This window comes from Malania oleifera, chromosome 6 (assembly GCF_029873635.1).
Source record: "Malania oleifera isolate guangnan ecotype guangnan chromosome 6, ASM2987363v1, whole genome shotgun sequence".
Classification (NCBI taxonomy): Eukaryota; Viridiplantae; Streptophyta; class Magnoliopsida; order Santalales; family Ximeniaceae; genus Malania; species Malania oleifera.
The window spans coordinates 40,828,985-40,855,017 of record NC_080422.1 but is presented as its reverse complement, the minus strand read 5'-3'; the positions used below and the strand labels follow the sequence as shown (position 1 = coordinate 40,855,017).

Here is a 26,033-nt window from a genome sequence, read left to right as displayed (position 1 = left end):
CCCAAGATCTTTTGGATAAGCTGGATTTAAAGTTGAGTGATATTAGAGGAAATGAGGCTCGCTTGGATGGTGGCAAAAGTTGTAAATTCAAGGATCAAAGAGAATTAGCAAGTTTTAGGAGTTTGGTAAATTATGATGGAAAGGGTTTGAAAATGGGTTTTCTTGTATAGTTTCATGGTGTGATCTTCGTTTTTTTTTTTTGTTGTTTTTATTTTTAATTTTTTGATTTTTTTTTTGGTGGACTCCTTGTCCCAGTTTATTGTACCTTCTTTTTTCCCTATCTGTTATACTTTCTTTTATTATAAAAAAAAGGTGTTTTATGATATTATTGTTGGATAGTGAAGCTGTAGATACTCTGGATAAGATGGGTTTGAGTTTGACTGCTTTTGGAGGCCATGAAATCATATTAGATCATGGCAAGAGTAAGAAAAAGATAGTTGAGGGAGAATGGGAAAACTTAAAAGTGTTCCATCAATTAGTTCCACATATGTCTTAATTTCTTGGCTTTTTATTTTCTGTACTTTTTATTAGTAAATTTTTTCTTTAGTACTGAGGATATCTTGTCCTCTTTTACTTTGTATCCTTTTATTTCTATCTTAAATTTCTTTTATTATCTAAAAAATATGATACTGAATCGAATATGGCTTGACAGAATCAAGTGACAATGGCTGAAGTTTTGGCTAACGTACTTCTAAATTTGTGCTTGTTTGATCTCATTATTCTTTTTTAACTTTCCAATGATTTTATTACAACTCATATTATATTAGTTAATGTAGTTTCACCACTTGATGATAGTTTAATTGAAAATGATTAGCTCCTCCATTGACTACGGACTTACCCACACTTCACCAAGAACTCCAAATAATGCATTCCACTAGTCCCAAGAAAATGAACCGTGTAGAAACAAACAAGGAACATCCTCTTGAGCTACTCATGCACATGAGACACATATCTAGAGACAAAGCTTTAGAAGGCCTCCTATTTTACAGCATATTGTTGGTTTTAACTCTATTATGGCCTACGGCTTGACAGAATCAAGTGACAATGGCTGAAGTTTTGGCTAACGTACTTCTAAATTTGTGCTTGTTTGATGTCATTATTCTTTTTGAACTTTCCAATGATTTTATTACAACTCATATATTATTAGTTAATGAAGTTTCACCACTTGATGATAATTGTAATTGAAAATGATTAGCCCCTCCATCGATTTCGGACTTACCCACACTTTACCATGAACTCCATATAATGCATTCCGCTAGTCCCAAGAAAATGAACTGTGTAGAAACAAACGAGGAACATCCGACATATATCTAGAGACAAAGCTTTAGAAGGCCTCCTATTTTACAGCATATTGTCGGTTTTTACTCTATTATGGCCTACCAGCCAAATAAATGCCCTTATCTTAGGAGGGACTTTAGCCTCCCATATGCACCAATATAGAGCAAAATACACATAAGAGTTAACGAGATGAGAACAAAAGAAGATTAACATGAATAATCCCTTGAGGAATTCAAACACCAATGTCTACCATCACAACTACCGAAGATATAACCACCTTCCTAATTTTTGTTGTGTTTTTGTTTCTTTTATTTGGGTATTTCTTTTGGGTCATATTTTCAAGATACGATATTATTATTAGGAATCAAGATTCTAGGGCATTATCATTTAGGAAGCTACTTTGGCTTAATTAGGTTTCTTAATTAGTGCCCTTATTCCAAGCATTTTAAGCCTATACATTAGGTTTAGGAAGATAGTATTTTGGCTTGATTAGGTTTCTTGTTTAGTTTCCTTATCTTCCAAACATTGTAAGGCTGTGAAAGGCTCCTATAGATTAGTTTTTATTTAGATTGGAATTGAGAATTAAGTTATTGTGGGGTCCTGCATCAAGTGGTATTAGATCAAGCTCTGATCTGACATGGTTGTTAGTGTTTTTGATGGGGTTCACCATTTAAACACAAATCCCCATGGCTGTCAATGTTTGGCAAGGTTTTCTGCAAGTTTTCATTTAAACTCGTAGGATTCATGATTTTAACTTAAATCACCTTGCGCTTCTGCCTCCATCTCTGCCTCCGCCATCTCCATTCGGTCCATCTTTGACAACAGCAGGAATCGCCCAAAATTTTTGGTTTTTTTTCTACAGTACAAATCTGATCTGATTTCTTGAAGGTCTGAATTGTGCAGTCCAGTACCTGATTCGCTCGAGATCCTTTTGCTGAATCAAACCCTTGCTGGAACACATACAACCTTGCTGAATTATCTTTTTCATTCACTGACAAAGGTCAATTATTGCTGCCAGCATCAAATCAAGCACATGAGTTTCTGTGTCTTTGTTTGGAAACTTCACTGAAGCTTCTCCCCTGCTGGAAGTAAACCATGCCAGTCAACGATCCCCTTTCTTGCCAACGGAAACAGTTTCGATCTTTGTTCATCATCATCCGTGCCTCAATCGCCATTAACAGATCTTTACTGGGGCTCCACTGTTGTTGTTTGACCATGTCATTGTCATGGGAGCCCCTCTTGCCACTAAGAGCTTGGAACCCATGCTGCTTCACTGGATTCTACTTCCATTTGAATAAGGAAGGTTTGAGATATTCCCAGGAAGTATAAAGGACTTGGCCCCATCAAGATGAGCCAAAATGGTCCCGTCGAATCAAACTAAATTGATCCAGCGAACCATGGCCAATTTTCTCCTTATCCTGACTGCAACAGGCTGCAACTCCTGTTTCACCTGGGTTATTCACCAATTCGCATCCTCTACAGAGAGATCTCATGACATTCCATCAGGAGAAGATTTATCACATCTAGATGACCCAGTAGTCCGAGTTTTTTCCCCTTTTATTATTAAAAAGAAATAAAATATTAAATAATACTTTGATTGGGAAAAAATTTCCCAAACTAATGCTCACGTAATCTCATAGCTTGATGCTGCGAGATTTAAACTGATGGGCTATTGGGAAGGTGACGCGTGGCACGGAGGTGAGCAAATCTCTCAGCTTAGTGCTACGAGATTTAAAACGACCAGCCAGCAGGAAGGTGACGCGTGGCGAAATCTCGCAGCACCAAGCTGCAAGATTTGTCTCTGAAATGCACCCCACGTGGAGAATCTCGTAGGTCTATCCTGCGAGATTTAGGCTCTGTTTATTTACAAATTTAAATTTAAATATTTTAAAATGACATTAATTTAGTAAAAAAAAAATATGATTAATATAATTATTAAAGTCAAATAAGTGGATTAGGGACCGAACAAAAATTTCAAATTGACTGCTTTGATGCTTTGGGTCAACTAATTATATAAGTATGACAAAATAATTTGTATTATATCAAAATTTTTTAAAAATATAATTGGAAAAATAAAATTTCTCAATAAATTATAAAAATGCCTAGTAATTACAGTGCTGTAAAATGTTTATTGGATGTAATATTTAAAATTAACAATTAAACACATTATAATGAACTTACGATTATTTTTTTTGAAAATTTTTTTTTAATACAACAAATATAATTTTTGTGTACATGATAGAACAGACATGTTGCAGTTTCTTCGCATTTTACTCTTTCCCTCTCGCTGATGTACAAGCTCAGAAACTATTGTCATTCCCAATCTTTTGTTCATAAACCCATAAAACTTCTAGTAGCTCAAAAATTCAACCTATAATCTCACTCTCATTGCATCTTTCTAATTTTTTTTTGAATACACAAGTAATCTTGCTTTGACTGCCCACGATAATAAATATATCGCCAAGAGTAAAATCCATTAACCAAATACCATACAAATTTTAGTGATATGAATTTTGCACTAAAAGATTATTCAATTTCAGGAATGAATTTAACTAGGCAATCATATCTTCAATATTCAATTTTTTGTTCAGTATTCAAATTAAAATTTCTAGGTTAAAATTCATGCCAGAATAAATTAGTTAATCAAATTTAGAAATGTTGAGTTCATTATAAAAATTTTCAAAAAAAATAATCGTTAGTAATTTCATAACTCACACCCTATTATTTTGAAAATAATTTTTTATATATTATTTGTCATAAACTCATAAAAAGATCACATTATTATTTGTTTTATATTGTCAAGATAAATTAAAATTGAATTTATAATTAGTGTACAAACCAATCAACAAGTAGTAATTAAGTGATTTAAATACACTTAGCAAAATAATAGGGTGGTACTGATTCTATGAAATTAAAGTGATTATTATGACCTCTAGCAATCTCAGACACTTGTAGATGTTGCGATACCATTCAAACTTAAAATAACAAAAATTTGTTATCCATTGTCATTTTGGGTGAAGGCTTCCGCACTTTGCATGTTGCAACATATATATAACTGTTATGTGTCATTTTTTATATTTGGCAGTATTTAATTCTTTGGAACAAAGTTATTTTATTCATCTCAATTTAATTTGAAAAATGATATAAATAAACTTCAAGAGTATGAAGTGTGCACAAGACACATGACTATACAAATGAAATTAAAATAATCAAATATTATACAAGTGAAATGAAAATAATCAATGATATATACAAAAGAAAAAAAAAAATCAATAGTATACAAATGAAATCAAAACAATCAATGATATACATACAAATCAAATGCAATGAAAATAATGCTAAACTACTCCGTGCCGCAGCGAGGTCGTCTCTGGGGTCGTGGTGGTTGCAGTTTGCGTCTGTCCTCTCCCTGCTGGTTAGCAGCATCAGGTGTCTTGTCCTGTCGTCCTGGATGTGGGTCTTCTCCGTCAAGAGGTACTGCTTAATCATCATCCATGCGGAGCAATCCGATAAATGCCATAAAATCCCGTATCGCATATCAGGCGGACGATGTGGGGGTCTGCCTCCAACCAATGCTCTGCAAACTGCGTGCCCCCTCGGTAGAACAAGGGGTCGGCGTGCCCATCAGCCCATGCTCGGCTGGCCCTATGATCATCGCCCATCGTCAATATGCTCGGATCAGACGGCCCTGGATCAATCCTGTAAAATGCATCATCGCATTAGAATAAGTATATACAAAAGAAGAAGGGTCTGAATGTGTCCCAAATTGCCTACCAAATCAACGCGACGGTCTAGCTGCATCCCTGGGTTGCGTCCTTCTTAGACACCTTATGCGATTATGTCCTTCTTGATGACATATACTGCACGTGCTCCACTTCCTACCTTCCCTTGCGTCCATCTCATTGTGTATACGGGAGCTCCTAGGACGACCTTTATATCGAGCATGCGCTGGATTTGCCTGTATAGTCAGCAACGAGGATGTTGGCCAGTACGCCTCGTGCATAATCGGATGAAAAGCCGCCGCATATGTTGCATAGTGTTCGGCAGTGCTCCAACATGACTCAACGTACTGCATAGTATTCAGTCGTGTCTCCGCACATGCAGCGAGAAGGTGGGAGCATGAAAAGTGTAACGCTTGCCACTTCCCACACGAGCATTCGTGCGTATCCTGAATGCGCAGGGTTTGCACATTGTTTCCTTTATGAGGTCTCAACTGCGTAGTCGTGATGCTAAAAGTACCCCTAGATCGGTTGAACGTCGTCACGCGATGTCCGGTCGCCTTCAACTTCCTTCTTTCCATCGCTAGCAATATATGAGGAGTAAATGCATTTCCTTCTGATATTGTGTTACGAGCAGCCTCCCGTCGGTTGCTGAAGTAATGTGCAACGCGATAAAATGTCAGTTGCATAAGGGCAGTGATTGGGAGGCTACGAGCGCCCTTTAGGACGGCGTTGAAACATTCGACAAGGTTAGTCGTCATGTTCCCATACCTTCTGCCACCGTCGTGGCACTGAGTCCACATATGAGGAGGGATCTGATCAAAAAACATCTTCGCGGGTTCCCCACCCTCATCGAATATCCTCTCCATCCATATGTTAAACTTTCTTACCTGATGCTCCCTTCCCGCTCGCTCAGCCATTCGCTTAAGATTGACACTGTGCACTTTCGTGCTAAAGATGCTGACCATGTGTCGAAGGTAGAATCGGTGGTGGGCACGTGGTGGTTGCCAATCGGGATTGCAATGCACTGCAGCGAGGATCCGTGGATGCCTATCTGATATAAGGCAAATGTCCTCCCTGTCGGTAATGGAACGAAGACAACACAGAAACCAAATCCATGTGTACAAACTTTCCTCTTGCACAATAGCGAATGCAAGGGGAAATATTTGCCTATTTGCATCCGGGCACGTCGCAATAAGGACTTTTTCCTTGTACTTATCGTACAAGTGTGTCCCATCTACACATATAACAGGAGGACAGTGGGGAAAATCCTGAATAGATGCTGCGAATGCCCAAAATACTGATGATACATCGCACGCACTCTCCAACTACAATCAGAGTTCTTACACCTAGCAACCCATAATAGTGGGGTCGATTGCACGACGTGAAAGTCATGGTGCGTTCTAGCATGGTATATTCGCATAGCAGCTATCAACTGATCTTTCGATCCGAATAGCATCCCTTTACTCAGTTCTGACGATTCATTCCAACGAGTTACCCGTATAGGAAGCTCCTCACCACGTGACAAATTTGTAGCGTCTACGTCAATTACACCATACATAGGAGGTTCGTCCATGAACTCGGCGTTATACGTGGCATCATTCGTTTCACGGGGGGGTGGGTCGACATCATCGGGGAACTCGTTTGTCCCTTCACCAATTTCCTGCTTGTATGTGTCATCTAGTAAATGAACATCATTCGTGATGTTCATCCCCTCATCTAACGCGTTGTTCGCAATGGCGAACAACGATCCTGGTTGTTCTTTTGGAACTTTTTCGCAAACACCATGATCATCTGTGTCAATAATAGGTCCTGCGTACGTGTGTGGCTCGAACGACAATCCCGGACATTCGTTCATATCCACAACAGGCATCCCACCAACCTCTGTACTCGTGTATGGCTCTGCATCTTTTTCCTCCGCTTCAATCACATGCTCAATAGACGTTTCGGGCTGCCCATCCGCGGTGACACCCATGTAAGGAATGTGTTCGACATATAATTGCACAGTCAAATATGTCGTCCCTACGCAGTATGCATCCAACACAATGCGCAGACCGTAATCATCAGTTACAGGAACAGCCTCATAGAGGACTATATCATGATGCCCTTGAATCGGGTATCTTGCGGTTACCCGTAATGCATATTGATTTGGATCAATATGCAAATACTTGTATATCTTTGTATACAATTTAGTTAATTTGCACATGTGGCCAATTCAAATAGGTCGAACTGGCGGAATACTATAACTAACACCGGTTTGTCCGGTTATAATGTGACCCCCTATGTACAACAATACCGTCACCGGAGACCTGCTTGAACTTCCTGCCATTTAGATCGTTGATCGGGAAAGATAAAAGACCTACGCCAAACAACAATTGTATGTATAAGTGATATGCTAAGTCAATAGTAATCAAGAATTATTTTCACTATGTTCACGCGCATGCAATCTTCCCTAAATGTTTCACTCGTCACTTCAAAATTATTTTTGCATGCATTTATGACTTTTCTGGGAAAAGTCCTACCGAAATTTCGGCAGCATGCCGTCTGTAATTTGAATATTTACCCATTTTTTACAAAGACCTTGAAACGTTTGTAAGTAATGTAATAACCTAGTTTGAGTATGCGAGAACCTATAATATCTACCAGCATGCAATTCACATCACTGCATCAGCCATGCAGGAGGCATTTAGATCAATATGTCACTCGATTTACAATTATTTGGACACATAACATACAATTATTTTCGTTATTGGACACATAACATACAATTATTTTGGTTATTGTAAACCAAATAACTAATTTTCACCCCTTCACTTTATCACCTAAGTACCAACAATCTTCATACGTAACTTAATATTGTGTGTCATAAGATAGAATATCCAAGCAATTTGGTTTGGTTATTTCTTAAATTGTTTTCTCACCCTACTACTATAAAATCTCAAAATTTTCTAATAAATGCTGCGGCTCATTTATTTATTTTTCAAAGTAAATTAAATGAATATATTAGTTGGACTTTAATTTTTTAAATGAGATGGACCATATTTGATTGTGCATGTTAAATTTAGAATGATTGTGCAAATTAAATATCACCTTAGTATATAAAATATATACTACTATTTGATGAAAATTTTATTTGATCATATTTGCGAATAAATCAAGTTATTTACAATATACTCTATTGAATATTTTTATGATGACTTATTTAAATTCTTTTAAATTTAAATTTAAAGTTTAAAAATTTGAATCAAGGAAGCTAATGAGGAAATAGAGAATTGTGATCATGAAGCTAATGATAACTTTTGGGAAGGTTTAACACATAATCTAGATAATACAAGGATGACAGATGGCGTTTAGAAGCATAATGAGTCTTACTTCATAACCTTATTTTGTTCCCTCTCCATGTCTATATAAAAAGATCAATTTTATTAAATATAAAAAATAAATAAATAAATAAAGACCCACCTCTTCATTCAGTATCCTTATTAAGCTTCAACAATTTTTTGTGTCACTAGGAAGGAGGTTGTTCTCGATTGTTCTATCTAAGTTTGTGAGGTTTATGTAATTTCACATGTCCCCTAGATACAACTAAAAAAACAAAGTGAGCCTTCAATTAAATGGTGTGGATTAAATTCTGGATCGATTCCATCAAGGAGCAATCAAAGCAATCAAAATTAGATAATCATAATAAACTTTGAATAATTGCTTAGTTGTGAAAAATAATTTTTATTTTTATTTTAGGTATTTGTTAAAAAATTACAAAAAAAAAGACGACTAATTTTTCAGTTTAAAACATTTGTATGCAGAAAACTTAAAACAATAAAATGATTTAAAACTATATGACTGCAGAAACAATTTTATTTTCTATTTTCAATTTTTGAAATAATCAGAAAAATATAACTTTTTTCATTTTTCTAATTTACATGGAAAACAATTTTAATTCAAATGTTACTTGTCTGTATTAATTTTGATAAAATAATAAAAATTGTATTAAATTTCTTTCCAGTCCACACATGTCTAGATTTATGATCCCAAATATTATCTTATACAAATTTTTAAAAAGTTTTTTTAAAATTATTTTAAAATAAAAAATAAAAAATGAAATAATATTTTAACTAAACAAAACTCTTTAGTTTTTCACCTTTTTAATACAACTAAAAAAATAAGTTGAAATTTTTAAAATTTCTTTTGCAACCAATAATGAAGCCATTAAAATTCACTTGCAGTAATTTTATTAATTGAGTCTGCCTCTCCCAGCAACTTATTTAGTTAATATTGCAAAATTAAAACAAATTAGAAACTTAATTTAACAGGTAGAACATGAAATAAAAAATATAAAAAAGCAATTAAATAAAAACTAACCTTCGTCCAGATGCAGCTATGATCCGAAAAAATCCAAACCCAACTTATGAAACAAATCCAACTCAATGCAACAAATTCAAATCAGTGAGTAAAACAATGAAGCTCAATGATTCACGTTTTTTCTAAATAAAAAATACCTACCCCATTTTCTCCCTTAAATAGCCTCGCCTTCGAACGGTCACCTGCTCCCCGAACGGTCACCTGCAAGCTCAGCCAAACGGTCACCTGCAATCTCCCGTCCTCTCTGGACTCTCTGCAATCTCCCTTTTTTGCAAACGGTTTTGAGCGCTCGGGAGGGAAATGGGCAGACGAAGCAAATCTTGCAGGATAGACCTACGAGATTCTCCACGTGTCACAACGCTGCGCCATTTCATAGACAAATCTCGCAGCTTGGTGCTGCGAGATTTCTGCCACGCGTCGCCTTCCCAACTGTTGGAATTTTAAATCTCGCAGCTTGGTGTTGCGAGATTTGCTGAGCCCCTACCACGCTCACCTTCCCACTCGTTGGTCACTTTAAATCTCGCAGCACCAAGCTACGAGATTTGTTCTCATCCGTGCCACGCGTCACCTTCCCAGTGGCCCATCAGTTTAAATCTCGCAGCATCAAGCTGCGAGATTACGTGAGCATTAGTTTGGGAAATTTTTTCCCAATAAGAATATTATTTAATATTTTATTTATTTTTAATAATAAAACGGGGAAAAACTCCCAGTAGTCCCATCGGCAGTAATACCCTCTTTTCCCCCTGCACAGCCTGAGACCTTCCTCCTCTTTTGCCTGTAAAGGATGCCTTTCCACCATTAGAAACATTGTGTCAACTGCACTGCTTCTTGCACCAGTTTCTCTAACCAGAAACATTGCAATTTGAAACCTTGTGTGTCAACAGTGCTTGAACCCCCTTATGTAAAGCCCCCTGGTCCTTACTTAAAGACTGGTCAGAACCATGGGGTATTGCAAAAAGCCTCCTGGATTCTAACAGCATCATTATGACTTTAGGCCTTTTCATGGAAGTGGTCCAACTGGTAAATAAATGGGCCTCCCTTCCTTTCTTGAGGTTGTGGCAGGGTCTGAGCCAGCATCGTTCTGGGTTTGGGCCTGTTCGTTTAACTGGCCCATCTGAGATATAAATGAACCTTCTTTCCTTTCCATAATTGGCCCAGGTCCAGAACAATCATTGATCAACCAGGTCCACTGCACCCAACCTTCATTGCACTCTCATCTCCGAGTGAAACTGTAGCTCTGTCACCATCACAGCCCCGACTGAAACCATAAGCCACCTTGGCTGTGGGAATAGTAGGCTCCGAGAAGATTATTGGCTTCTGTCGATGGATCCCAAGTTTCCTCACTTGCATCCCACCACCACAATGTGCATGAAACTGATTCTTCTCTGCCTACAGAAACTGGCTCCATGAATTATTATTACCTTGCTGACTTTGTTTGCCTGCGTCATCAGCACCAGGAAGCAAATCCTAGCCAATGCACAAAATTCTCTTGCAAAAGGTCCCCACCCATCTCCTTAGACCCAACCGGAACAATCACCATATTCACCTTTCCTTTCTAACCATGCCCCAACTTCAAAAAATTCCCCAGCTTTGTTGTTTGAAATTTGAATCACCATTCAGTACCTCACATTTCCAATACGAATACTTCAAATGGCCTCCCCAATCTTCAAAACTCTACAGTCCCCAATTTGAAAACCACCGCAGCAACTGAAGACAACATCACCCTTCTATTGCTAGTTGGATTGTGTTCAAGAACCAAAAAAAAGACGCCTTCACCCATTTTATCCAACCTTAGATTGAAGGTCTTTCTTCCCATCTGGACTGAACATTTGCACGCCTCTTCTTATCTCCTACTGCAGCTAGGGTGAGCTTTTGTGTGAGAGGCAAAGAGAGCTCCAAGGCAACTTGTCCTAAGCCCTTGTCCTCAGAACTCCCATGGTGAACTTCTGGACCAGCCTCACCGCTACTTGGACCCACATACGTAATAACCCTCACTACTCCCATCCTCCTAAGCAACTTGTCCAAAAACTTCATACTAGCCCTATCATAGGCCTTCTCAAAGTAACACACTTCCTTTCTTTCTATGATGAACATCTTCACTTCCTCATTTGCAATTGAAATAGCATCCATGATCTGCCTCACGCCAACAAATTTTATATAAGCAAGATAAATAGTATCACTAAGAACTGAGGTAAACCTATTATCAGGAACCCGAGCAATGTCGTTATACATGCAAAATGCTAAACTAATAGGCCGAAACTCTGAAACCTTAGTTGAACTAATTTTCTTAAGCAGTAAGGTGATAAAGGTAGAATTATCACTCATCCCCACTTTTCAATCTCCATGAAACTCATGAAACACCCTCGTCAAATCCTCTCTCACCACAACCAAATACTCCTGGAAAAAATTGCAATGCTAAATCCATCTACCTTGGAGCCTTGTGCCTCTTCAAACAAAACACCACCGCACTAAAGGAAATGTGTTGTTTAATTGTTAATGTTCACCGCCATGTTGTGGGGAGAAGTGTGGACTTGCTCGGTATGGAGAAGTTTACTCATTATGGGTTGGGAGTATTTTGGTATTTTCATTGATGGCCTTGCTTTTACAAGCTGAACATTTCTCAAAATCTCCACTTCGAAAGGCTTCTCCAACCAAGATGTATATGACATAGAAATAGGATTCCAATCCAATCCCTCAATCATTGGCCTATCTAAATCTCCTCCATATATGAATTTGTGAAAAAATCAGTAACTTTCTGTTATCGTCCGAACGGGCCTCTCCAACCAAGATATATATGACCTAGAAATAGGATTCCAATCCAACCTCTCAATCATTGGCCTATCTAAATCTCCTCTGTATATGAATTTGTAAAAAAATCAGTAACCTCTTCTGCTATCTTTTGAACGGGCCTCTCTAACCAAGATATATATGACCTAGAAATAGGATTCCAATCCAACCCCTCAAATCATTGGCCTATCTAAATCTTCTCCATATATGAATTTGTAAAAAAAATCAGTAGCCTCTTCTTCTATCTTCCGAATGTCATTCACTACCTCCTCATTTGTCAACTCCATTTCTCTTAAATAATTACATCTCATTTGCCCATTAGCCACCAGATGAAAAGACTTTTGAATTACAATCCCCCCTCCCTTGCCCGCTTAAACTTAATTTTTTTTCCTCCAATTCCCAACCTCCTTCAGTACTGCACTCTTAACTCATATTGTGGATGAACTCACTCACACCTCTAGTTAAGGCCCCCCTTATGCCTCATTTTTGTCTGAAATGCTCAACTCACTCAAAAATACTTATCTTTTTAACTCTTATATCCCCAAACAGCTCTAAATACCACTTCTTTAACTCCTCTTCAATCCGGTTAAGCTTTTTAATAAACCTAAAACCCTCCCAACCAACTACAGCACAACCACTCCAAGTTTCCTTAACTATAGGGCGAAAGTCATGGAGCTTCATCCACATGTTCTCAAACCCAAAAGGAGTAGGGTCCAAATTAAGATTTCCAGACTCCCAACCAAATAGAGAAATGATCTGAAACTGCTCTGGCTAGAATTTCTGGAATGAGATCAGGTCGCTCGTACTCCCACTGCTTGCTAAATAGGAATCTATCTTATTGACTAGCTACTACCCCCCCCCCCCTCCCCCCCTTTCCCCCTGCAACTGACCAAGTAAATGTAGCATTCTGCAGAGGAATATCTTGTATCCAACACTCCTAAAGATTTTGCTAAAACAATGCATGCTCAAAGAAAATCTTCCATCCCTTCTTTTCTGCCTGCCAGAAACCTAACTAACTATATTGAAGTCTCCCCCACACCCACCAAAGATAACACAATCTATACACTGCACCCAACTCCTCCCAAAACTGGAACTGATGGTTTAGAAGGACCATAAACAGAAGAAAAACACCACTGTCCTCTCCCCAACCTCAAGCAGTAGTGATAAAGAAAAGAAACCTCCAATACAATCTACAATAGTGTGACTTGTTACCCCTCGAGTGTGTCCCACACCATTGAAATTCCCCTGGATGCTCCTTGTGATGAAAGAGTAGCTCAGTCTTTTCCTCTGCATGGCCAAATCTCCCGAACAATTCTTCCATCAACACATTCTAGCTTAGTTTCTTGGAAGAACAAAATATGAGGAGAGAGAATCTAGACACCATTTCCCAAACTAAATCCTCTTCTTAAAATTTCCTAATCCTGTAACTTTCAACTCATTAACCACATATTGTAACAATCTTAGCACCTTCCTGGACACCCGAAAAAAAAAAAAATTTAATTGAAGATTTTTCGACTCTTTCCAAATTTTATTTTCTCCATTTGGTGACATAGGCACTCTAACCATCTATCCTAAAGGGCTTACCAATTTAATACTCATCTCCTCCAAGAGGGCTTGGGGATCTCAATTGTCTCTCTTTCCCTAAAGGACAAACAGTAATACCTTCTTCCCCATTAGCTTCCTCCCTCTAGCACATTTAGGTCCACTACCAGGAACAATAAGAACGCGATTCACGTGCTTTATTTGGAACCTGGAAAATACAAGGGAAGGTAAAGAAGAGTATAAATGAATCCACTTTTCTTGGTGGATTATCCGAGGGAATATGAAAGAAAAATAAAATACATAGTAAATCATTGAATGAAATATTTATCTTGTATGTTATTTACATTTAGGTTTTCGTAACTTTTTTAATTGCATTTGAACAAATTAGTTCATAATAATATTTGAGATAGAAAGAAAATGTTATGGAAAACTAATTTCCTTAATTTAGTTTCTTTTCTTTTTTATAACAAAATCCTTGATCCAAGCATTATGGTAGAGTTTATCAAAGGAAAGGGTTTTTGGTAGTTATTGGGGAAATTATGGGAATTACTCGTGCTAGTTTTAAGTGGATTTATGTGCCATAACATAGGGGAAATTTTAAGGAGAACCTAGAAAAGGTGAGGTTCTAAATCTAGAGTGATTAGGTAAAGTAGGATCAGGGATTATGTACTAATATTAGAGTATTGGGAAATGGAATAAATTTATTGAAGGGCCGAGAACTTAGAGATCATGCAAAATAGTAAAAGGGTAGCCTGGTGCACAAAGCTCCTGCGTATACGGGGTCCGGGGAAGGGGCGGACCACAATGGGTCTATAGTACGCAGCCTTACCTTGCATTTTTGCAAGAGATTGTTTCCACGCCTCGAGCCCGTGACCTCTAGGTCACATACCGATACCTTACCGTTGCGCCTAAGCTCCACTTTAGAGCATGCAAAATAGTATTGGAATAATTTTTTTTTTTTAAAAAGTGATGATATAGAATGCAAAAGTTTGTATACAATTTTTATTAATCTACTGGGAGTAATAACGTTTGCAACATTACTTGTAGTCTTGTATAGATAATGGTAAGTGCTGGTGTTTGAACTTTGAATTATATTCCAAATTATATTCCAACTCAACTATAGAAATCTTGCTCAACAAAGTGCATTTGAACTTCAAAAGGGTAAAAGAAAAAAAAAAAAAAACTAATAAACATCTGAGACTGAAAGTAAACAAAATCAAGAATAATGTTATTAGTAACACTCATAAGCAAGCACCTATTAACTTGGACTCAACGACACCCAAATCTTTCTAATCAACAAATGAGATTGAAAGTATACAAAACGAAGAATAAAGTTATTGATATCACTGATGAGCAGGCAACTATCAACCTCTACATTGCATGACCCAAATCTGTGAAATTACCAGAACAACTCTTAATGTTATGTTAAACTCAACTAAGGATGGCAGCACATCCATACCACCAAAATATAATAAACAGGAAAGCTTGGTTTGGTTGAGCTCGTGAATGAGCTCATGCATAAGATGATTTCTAGCTTGCTTGAATGTTTGTTTAGACTTGTTTATAGAGATATCTGTTTGGTTTAGTTAGGGATGCAAATTTATTTCAATACAGTTGACTGGACCTATTGTGATAGCATATAGCATATTAAATTAAGTTTTAAAAAATTAGAAATAATGCAAAAATTCTAATATCCTTAAAATAATCTTGTTCGATACCTTTTTTCTCGTAATATATATATATATATATATATATATATATGATAATTCAAATCTTTCACTTTTTTTTTTGGTATTTGATAATTTATTTTTTTTATTTTTTAAAAATTGTTTATATATGCTTGTTTGTAAAATGAAATAAATAGTTCAATAACGAGCTCAAGCTTGGGTTTACTTCGTTAATTCTGAATAAGCAAGCTTGAACAAGTTTATTCAAGCTTGTTTTAAGCTCGGTGTAGGTTTGAAGCATGGTTAAGAATTTGATGAAGGCAAACTTTGACACACAGTACTCTGCTTGTGTTGGCCAGTTTGCAGTTGCAACCCTAGGCAACACATGACTTTTACTGGGGTTCATGAAACATAATTATGGGCATCATATTTTGCATATTTTGACTGCCCTTGGAATTAATCTTTTGATAACCTTCTTTGTTGGTCAAATTTCATGGACAGGATGGTGTGTACTGTGCAGCTGTTCTATTTGTTGCATAATTATTGCACTAATCCACTATGATTAGTTCTAAGAAAGCAACCTGGCTGTGCATTTCTGTGTAATCTCTCTCTAATGGAAAAAGGGAATTTATATAGGAGAATAGGAAAAAAACAAAAACAGAATAGGTATTTTAAAGGATAAAAACTATAAAAAATAAAAAATGAAACCGAAAAATTCGAAGTCAAGTCAGTTGGGCCAACCAGTCTAGCTTAAAATCTGAAAGGAACAGCCTTTTGAAGAAGTCAGAGGAGAAAGCCGATAATAACATGGGAAATCCAATTCTATCCCAAAGCAGTTGTGTAGGAAGAGATTGCATTTAAAAATGCAGGCATTCCTTCCAGCCATATTTCTGGAAGCACAATATAAAGAGCACAATACCGCACTATGCTAGCATTTTTGCCCATCCTGAAACCTCTAAAAGAAATGAGCAGGAAATTCTCCAATGAACTCAGTGATACCCAATTTTTACCTCCTGTCCCACAAACCCTAAGCTGCAGAGCGGTGCAAGACAATATGCGGATGTGTCTTGCCACTATCAAAACACATAACCCATACGTTTGGGAATAAAGCCTTACCAAGCCTGTATATATGCAGCATATTGTTGGTGTTAACTCTATTAAGGAGTGCCAACCAAATAAAACCTTGAACTTGGAAGGATACTTAGCTATCCAAATATGATTAACAAATGGAAAAGTAATAGAAGAGCGAATCAAATGAGAGAAAAAATTTGCATGAAAAGACTTAAGAATTATTGAGATTCAGACCCAAGTATACCTCCTAGATGAAGGTCAAAAAGCATCCAACAAATTGAGCAACAAAGAGAACTCGACAACCTCACAATCGATAAGATTCTAGTGAAAATAAATATTCGTGGAACCCTTTGAAATCTTGAAAGAAGGAATGAGTGCATTATGCAAAAAAGAGAGACAATAAATACAAGGGAAAGTGATTAAAAAAGAAGCATCTCCTTCCCAGACAACATCCAGGAATTGAATTTGCGAGCCATCTCCCACTTTATGCTTAATAGAAGTGAAGAACAAGGTTGAAATCTGTGAAAATGAATTTCCTAGGACTTTACTGGCTATCTCTCTGGTACCAATATTAGCATCCCGACTATTCTTTCGCAAACCAAATCTTTTAATCATTTTGTGCCAAAGGGAATTAATTTTCCAAGGGAACTGCCATAACCACTTTCCATTAGTTCTTTTTATATAATCCTTGGGCTTTTTATCATTGTTCTCAATCAACAGCAGATTTTTTGTTTGTTGATGACTCAGCTGGGTTCTTGTATTTTGGCAGGATGGTGGGGAACCAGAGGTTTCCGGTTCTCCCACAGAAAAGGCCATCCTTTCATGGGGGCTCAGTGTATGATTCACATTCTGGTGCTTAATTTTGTTACATAAATATCTTTAATCTGCTACTAATTTGAATTTTCTAATGTTATGGCAGCTGGGGCTGAAATTTGATCTTGTCCGATCAGGAACTAAAGTCTTTCATGTGGTTCCTTTCAACTCTGAGAAGAAGCGAGGAGGTGTTGCATTGAAAGGGGTAATTGATTCCATTCAAATTTATAAATTCATGGAATTTGCTAATCTAGAAACACTGTTTAGTGGATGTTTAATCTAGTGAGGAATCTTTTACTCTAGTTCTCTATGATCACATTGCCTTTCATGCACGTGGTTTTCTTAAGAATTATTTGCAACTTGTGATAAATTAGCTTGTCTTGAATAATTTCTTGGTAACTTAGATGATGCAATTGTTGACCCTCGAACTTTATCGTTTTTGACATTGAAGATTCAGACATTCAGTTGGTTTCACAATAGCTATGTTGTAGACTGGGCATTGTCATTCTCCTAATTTGGATTTATCTTCGTGATTTTGCATCATTTATTTTGTCCCGTAGGTTTACTTTTTGTTCTTGCAACCTTATTCTTTGGATCAAAGGCTTTAAGTTGTTCCTTCATTATGTTCCATGCCTTTCTTTGTCCACATGATCTCAGTAATGGAATTGTTATTTTCTTAATTAAAAAGAATGTAGTGTGGTTTTTGCAAGAGTTTGTATGGAAAGAGAGGGAAAGATAGATGAGTGGAATGAATCATTGGAGTTGCCTTAATTAGGTGTACTTCTGCCCTTGTATATCAGTAATCACAATACTGAGATTTTGTTACAAAGATCACAGGAAGGTCCCTTTCCTAATGCTTCTATGAAGATATGTTCTGATCTCTCAACTTAAAATACACTGTAATAACTAAAAACCATTTTCTTGTCAGTAAATTTCTAACAAAGCAACGGAGTACTGTGTTTCATCTGCATATGCTTACGAAGAACAGGATTTAATGCAAGAGGCGTGGCTGCTTGATGTTTGAACATCCATATGGGTTTTTCACCGGAGAATTCCAATCATTCTAGAAGGGACTTATCCACACAATTTTCATGCTATATGAACCAATAGCACTGTATGGTACACTGGCCCAGCCCTCAGCACTTTATCTTGCCACCACATTTTGCTTCTTACTCTTCCAAGTGACTACACTGTTTCAAACAGTTGTGGAATCTCCAGACATTGATTCAGTCCACAGGATGATTGGCTCAGTCTACATCAGACAATCCTACCTATCCATGGAAAATATTTTAAACAACAATCCTTTATCAGGAGCTTCCTGGAGTTGTTTAAAATGTGCAACACTGCTTCCAAATGTTCTTGTCTTGGATTTTGGAAGGATTGGTTGACGATTACTGCTGCAAACATAACATTTAGTTGGTTTACGGTCAAATAAATGGGCTCTCCAGTCAACCTTATTTGTTTCCTAGGCTTGTAAAACAAATGATCATCATCTTTTCCAAAACAAGTCATGGGAATGTCTACATGCTTAGAATCTACAAATCCAGTTTCTTCATGCTAGTTGTTGACATCTCTTTGATCTGACCATTTCAGTACCCAAACTGCTGAGGTATTCCAATATCCTTGTCATGCAAACATTGGCTCAAATAACTCCAGTTCTGAAATACCATCATGGTCACTGCCTGTAAATTGTAATAACAATGTTGACAACATGTACAAAAAGGATCAGAACACTGCTTTCCCTATGACAAGCAAAAATTGAGTGATCAACAATTGTTCGCCTAGTTTGAAATAGCACAATACTAAACTAGTCAGAATATGTTCTTGCAGATTTTTTTTTGTTGATAAGTTCATTCTATTATTGGAAGAAATAATATACAAAGCAGAGAACCAGAATTCCATGCGTCAAAGAAAAAAATGAAAGTACAAATGGCCACATCAAAATTCATAACATGATTGGTGTAACAAAGATTGCCAGTCGCTACCAAGTACCGACACCCATAGAGAGGCATAAAAGACCACCCTCTCCCAAAGAAAACACCCTGAGAGGTTTTACCTCGAAAAATTCTGGAATTTCTCTCTACCCAAATGCACCACACCATGGCTGATAAGCTCAGCTCCATAACATTCTAGCATCTTTCCATCTGCCAAAAGCTTTAAATATAATAAGAAACAGCAGTTCTGAAGTGCTTGGACTGATCCAACATTCTTCCTCAACATGAAAAAAATAATTCCACAATCTCAAAGTAAAAGAACAATGCTGAAAAGATGTGCAGATTTCTCATAATTCTGCTTGCACAACACACGAAGATCAGGTGATAAAGCATTATTAGGCTTAGGCATCCTGTGCAAATAGTTATTAGTATCTATCTTATTCAATATCATGCACTAAAACAAGTATTAACCTTAAAAGGGAGCTTGGCCTTCCAAATAAAATTATTCAAGAGGAAAAAATGATTAGTTGGGGAATGAACAAGGTAAGAATAAAAGGATTTACAAGAGAAAATGTCAGAACTATCAAAACACCAAATTCTCTTATCCCAAGAAATATGAAATTGATAAGAATCAAGAATTCAACTGAAGGAACTGGAGTCATCCACTTCCCTATCATCCCTTTAGTGAAAAAAAAAAGAAGCAAAGTTTTCACTAGCGATTAATTGCATTTTGACTAAATGTAAAACAGGAGCACCATGAATATAGGAAAGATTGTGTAAATGAGGAAAAACATCACAAAAGGACCTTCCTCTAGACTTACATCCTCCCCAACTTGAACACTAGAACCATCTCCCACCCTGTACCGAATCAAAGAAAGGAGAGTATGGTAAATTTGACTTAACATTTCCAAGGACGAGAATGAGCAATACTCCCCCCTCCTCCCTGTGCCCCAACCCCCAATATGCACACACTTTAAAATCTTGCCCTTGCCCATGGATCACATATTTACTCTTTAAGAGATTCAAACCCTAAAAGGAAAGCACCTCAACCACTTCCCCACAAAAGAGATGTTCATAAAACACTAGATTCCATATGGCCTACCCCCAGATCTCCTTAAGATTTAGGTTTCTTCACCATGTTCCAGTTTTTTAAATGATCCTTCTTCCTCCCCCACCTCTATATAGAGAAAATCTCTCATCAACATATGCAAACTCAGCCTTAGTAGCCATTCGAGCCTTAAACCTCTTGACGCTACCATCAGGAATGCACTTAATCGCATATACCCAACCGACAGTCAGTAACTTGCTAAAAGAAGGATCCAAGGCACTTTCACTTTAGGGAACCCCCAGAGCAGCAAGCTTCAATTTATTCCCTGCTCCATTAGCAATTTGAAGGCCTTTGCTCCATCCAAGTAATTGTAACCATTCATTTTTATGGCTGTTATTTGAAGTTTGAGCACTTGCATGGTCAGATGAAGAGAGGAGAGATAGAGGCTGGTTTATGAGAATTGGACCACTCCATATTAGGAAACCCAACCAATGAGGACACATAAATATGTGCACTTAATTAACTTCGAATGGTCCACCACGAACTCACTGTCCATCCCAAACTCACCTGAAAATAGTGTTCTTTTACCACACACATGATAGCTGCCACAAATCTAACTGTCCCATCCCATGGTATGATGAGTTTATTACTGGACTCGCTACAAAGTGGGATATGATGATGTACTGCACTCCTATGTTTTGGCCTGGATAAGATTATGGTAGCAAATTGCTTCATGTTGATTTTTAGCATATTTTAGTTTGGGTGTCACGGGTTCACTTGAATTCCTGTTGAATTTTTAATACCTGAGTCATGATTGTAATACATGGCATAGAGCTATGACAATAATCAGAAAATGGAATAGGAATTTGTTGACTGAGTGTAGTTTAAAATATTCTTATATTAACTAGTGTTATGAAATGCAAAGAGATCTTAAAATGGTGATATTCATTGACAAGATAAAAATAATTTTTCCTGTTAGCATCTTAATAATATGGAAGTACAATGGGCTCTTTTCAATTGTCCAATAGAGTTTAAGTGGACTTATACAGACTTTTAGATGTAGGTATGCAATTGTTTTTTCTTCTATTTTCTCTTGCATTTTGCTTTTGAATTTTTTATATTCTCTTAAGGAATGAAAAAGTTGTATTCTAATTTGAAATCATCCGTCACATTTTTATTTTAGATTAGATGCTGTTGAGTTGTGAAGATGAAGTATTTTATATATGAATTATTAATTTATTAGTGATAGATGTGTCATCATAACTTTATTTTCTCCTTAAACATTTTTAACCTTAGAAGTGGCGTTATTATGCAAGCCTGTAGAAGCTTGAAGTTGAGTTCATAGTCTAGGCCACTAACATTGAATGTCTGTGAAGCTTCTTGATTGAGTTTATGTTTACGATGGGATGGACTGTTGTACTTGGTACTCTGAACTGCAGCATGCTCTCTCCTGCTTTTCCATTTTTCCTGGACTTGTCTCTGTTATCTGCTTTTTATATTGGCAGAGGCACCAAAAATCTGATAGTTTTTTTTTTCTTTTCTTAAGGTATTCTTATAAGTGCTTCTGATTGTATGTTTATAACAGAGTGATGCTCAAGTTCATATCCATTTGAAAGGGGCAGCTGAAATGGTTCTTGCCTCGTGTACGGGATATCTTGACTTAAATGGTTGCCAGCAAGCCTTTGATGATGATAAGGTCAACATCATGAGATTTTAGAGTTAGATCTGAGCTTATAATTACTCTTGATTATAATATTTTAGAACTATTTTGGAAGGCATGTTTTACTGCTAGAGTTGAGCTTATAATTACTTTTCATTATAATATTTTAGAACTATTCTGGCAGGTATTTTTTAAAGATGCCATTGATGATATGGCTGCAAGAAGTTTGCGGTGTGTAGCCTTTGCATACCGGAAATGTGACATTGATAAAATTCCCACTGATGAAGAGCAGCTAGCGCAGTGGGTTTTACCTGAGGATGACCTTGTTTTGCTCGCAATTGTTGGTATAAAGGTAGATATCATAAACCAAGAGTTACTAGTTTTGAACCTTTTTAATCCCTTACTTTCTTGAGAATGAGAATGAGTTGCAATTTTTAGCATCTAAACTCAGGGCTAGGGCTTAGTTGAGCTACATTGTACTGGATTAATTAATTTCGAAAACATCAGAAGCACAATTAAGATCAGAGTTTGTCCACATACTTGTTCCACATACAGCTCAACGTTTCATGATTTCATTCTTTGTCTATAAGCATAATGCTCTGGCACGTGTATGCTAGGCAGCCTAGGCTAGCTAGGTTTCTCTTGAATTCCAGAAGGAGCTTAGGGGGCAGAGATGTTGGGGGAAGACTGGCTAGAGTGTGAGGGGCAATTACTCCTTAACTAAACACCCTGATCCCTTCCATTTCCCTTCTGCTGCTCCACCATTAGTGATTGTTCTATTTTATTTAATTTTATTTTTTTCCTGTGTTGAAGATGTACTTATTAAGTGGCGTTAAGAAAGTTTTATATGATAGGCATACTATCCTTTCCAATACTGGGAGTAATGTAATACACTTGGTGCAACAAGCATTGCTGTAATACTTACTAGAAAAAATGCTGTCAGCTTTTATTTTTGTATGGATTTTAATTTTTATGAAATTATGATAATTGACTAAATGGAACTTTATTTCGCGTACTGTACTCATTGTAATTATTATTATTTTGAAATTATAAGTTGCCAAGTTGCTGTGTGCATTTTATTTTATTGCATCATTTGGGAAGCTTCGCGTAGCTAGACAGTTTGGTCTGTCTGTGTTTCTGATATTATTATTCTTACTCCTGTATTTCTGTGTTTTGATAGCTCTGCCATGATCTTGTATCAACAATGATATAGTATGTAGGTTTAGCCTTTTAGCTACTCCTTTTTTGTGCTATTTTTTTCCCAAGCTGTGAAGGACTAGTATGCTCTTAAGCTAATCTTTTATATTGTCAGCCACATGCTGTGTGGCAATTTTATTTATATCTTGTTACAACAACCTTATTTTAGTCCTTGTTTTCACGTGCAGGATCCTTGCCGTGATGGTGTCAAAGACGCAGTGGAACTTTGCAAGGAAGCTGGTGTTAAGGTAGTCCTCTTTTTTTGGGCAAACAGCTATTCATGCCTGTTATCTGTATATATTGTCTTTACTTCTTGCTGGACAGGTCAGGTGAAACATTAGCTTCAGAAAGTAGTGATGTTTTAGAGTCCTCCAGGAGCAATTATTAGACTCTTTCTTGCCTTAACTGTTTTTTGAATTTAATAAAATTTTGGATGTCATCTTCCTGAATCATCAAATGGAACTTTCTGATTTGACTCAATATGCCTGGACTTCATGGAAACTCCTTTATAGTAATGTTGAACAGGAGGTAGTGCTTTTTTGCATTCTCCCTCTATTCTGTCAAGAACAAATGGTGGAATATCTCTGGTATGCATTTCATGGCTTTTGGTGTTTACATTCCTTCCTTTATGACACATGCAATATTGTTCCCACATGCACAGTGAAGTTTATGGTCTTGTTTTTTTTTCACAACTTTCACTCTGAATAGAGGGTTGCCAACAGAGATGACTAAAACAGAACTTATATTTTGGGAAATAACATAACATAACAAAATTTAAAACAGCATTTTGTTTCTATCTTTTAATACATAACCCAAGAATGGAAAAGATTTTCTGAGTGAGGAGCTGAGGATATTTCTTGGTCACAGAATTTGTCTTATTTGAGTGCTTAAGGTTCCCTTTTTTGGGCATTACAGAGTTGATAGTATTTGTGGCTTATGCATTGATTGGGTTGGAGGTCCCCATTTTCCTGCCTATGTCTGATGTCTGACCAAACGAATTTTTCTGTAGCTTATGCGTGCTTTGGGTTTTATACTCCTGACTCATAGCCTCAGAAAGGATGGGATTTTACCTCTAGTTTGATCTCTAAGTTGTGTAACTTGTTATTAAGCTGATTCTGATTTGTTGCTCTGTAGAAACGTTCTAAATTGAGCCTGTCATCAATTTGCTTGTCTATTGGACAGCTCCTTTTGCTCACAGTTTTACAGTGGGAATATTTTTTTTGTGAAATGAGCTGACTTTAAGATAATATACATCTATGACGACCAATTGACTCCATAGAGATGGCTTTTTAAGTATTTTATTTTATGTTTTCCATTCTAAGAATACAAATGATCATGTTGCATGGTCAATGTGATAATGTATTCTTCTCTGATTTTTTATTTTATAGTTTAATTTTTTTGGGGTATGTTTTTTAGTCTCGATTCAAATTATTTGATAATAATGACCAATGGGTGCCATAAAATTGTGGAAACTGTAGGTACGCATGGTCACTGGAGACAATCTTCAAACAGCGAAAGCAATTGCTTTGGAATGTGGAATACTTGATTCAGATGCAAACGGTACTGAATCTATTATCCTTGAAGGAAGGGAGTTTCGTGCATTATCTGAGACGGAAAGAGAGCGGGTTGCCAAAAATCTTTTGGTATGTTTTGAACAGCATGCAATTTGTACTAATGATATGTGAAAACTGCAGATTACAATGAAGATCATGTCTGTTTGATCTTAATAATGGTTTCATGTTATATTGTTAATATACTGCATGTGTTGGAGTGGTATAATAGTTACTAAATGCATCATGACTTATAGGTGATGGGTAGGTCTTCTCCTAGTGACAAGCTTTTACTAGTGCAAACACTACGCAAAGGAGGGGATGTTGTTGCTGTAACGGGAGATGGCACTAATGATGCTCCTGCTTTGCATGAGGTTTGACAATAAATCTACCTCTTCTACTTTGGCATTATCAAACAGGAATGCGTGGATGTTATATGTGGTATAGATATCTGAGTGTTTGGGAAAGCACTTCCCTGCAATCTATTATTTGTTTGCATGGATATGGGTTCCTGGGCTCCACAATTTACCTCCAGACATGGTTACAGTGCCGTGTGCATGTGTTTCTGTGTAAAAATGCGCGACTGAAAGTCGTAAAGGTGTTTGCTTCATTATAAGCAATAAACCAATAAAAAATTTGTCATTTGGAGTCAGTATGCTATAAATACTTAAATAATTGTGTGGAGGCCTCTATTTGTGAATGGGATACATCATGCAGTGAAGCAATCAATGCACAGGTTTACATGCAAAAACTTTACTAGGGAAAAGTGTAGAAAGAACTTTTTTTTAAGTTTCAATGAAAATGGCTGTTTAAAAGCTCTGCTCCTGCCACTCTCTCTTGGTCAATGGTTTTTTTATCACAAACACATGGAGGATGCATCTAGATTTACATGTGCTATGTGCATGTATTGTAAGACGCATGCCATTCACAGATATGCTTGCCCAACAATAGTTGGTTTGGCTCTTGCACTGCTTGGCCAGGCCTCTGCGACTTCTTTATCCCTGTCTGCTATCTTGGGCAATTGGATTTGGATTGTAACCAAAGTGACTGGTCGAGAAACACTTGTATGTTAGGTGTTTCATTGGCTTGTCATTTGTCAGGCAATGCGATGTTATCCACCTGGAAGTTGATGCTTATGATGTGACTGCATGAATCCATACTGATGCAATAATAAAATCAGGGTTCTATCTACTCGTTCTAACAATAAGAGTGCATAATAGATAAGGCTTTTGATCATTTAATGGGTTTCATAATGAGATTGAATTATTCATGCATGAATTCAAATGCAAATGTCTGCATGCAGAAGTTACTGAACATGTTTGGACACAGTTAGATGCCAAAGGGTAGCTATCCTGGCCTTTGGTAATATTTATAATATATATATTGTTGCATGCTTCCCATATCTAAA

At 36.9% G+C, this 26,033-nt stretch overlaps 1 protein-coding gene across 5 annotated transcripts in view; it reads left to right on the top strand.

Annotated features, from left to right (window-relative positions):
• The window catches only part of LOC131157640 (calcium-transporting ATPase 9, plasma membrane-type), a 98,481-nt gene that overhangs the window by 58,347 nt on the left and 14,101 nt on the right, over window positions 1-26,033 (top strand). For all 5 annotated transcript variants that reach the window (XM_058111945.1, XM_058111943.1, XM_058111946.1 and 2 more), the window contains exons 20-26: window positions 17,193-17,258; window positions 17,343-17,441; window positions 21,804-21,914; window positions 22,063-22,230; window positions 23,264-23,323; window positions 24,554-24,718; window positions 24,883-24,999. In XM_058111945.1, coding sequence (XP_057967928.1) covers window positions 17,193-17,258; window positions 17,343-17,441; window positions 21,804-21,914; window positions 22,063-22,230; window positions 23,264-23,323; window positions 24,554-24,718; window positions 24,883-24,999 — 786 coding nt within the window. The remainder of the gene's footprint in view (window positions 1-17,192; window positions 17,259-17,342; window positions 17,442-21,803; window positions 21,915-22,062; window positions 22,231-23,263; window positions 23,324-24,553; window positions 24,719-24,882; window positions 25,000-26,033) is intronic.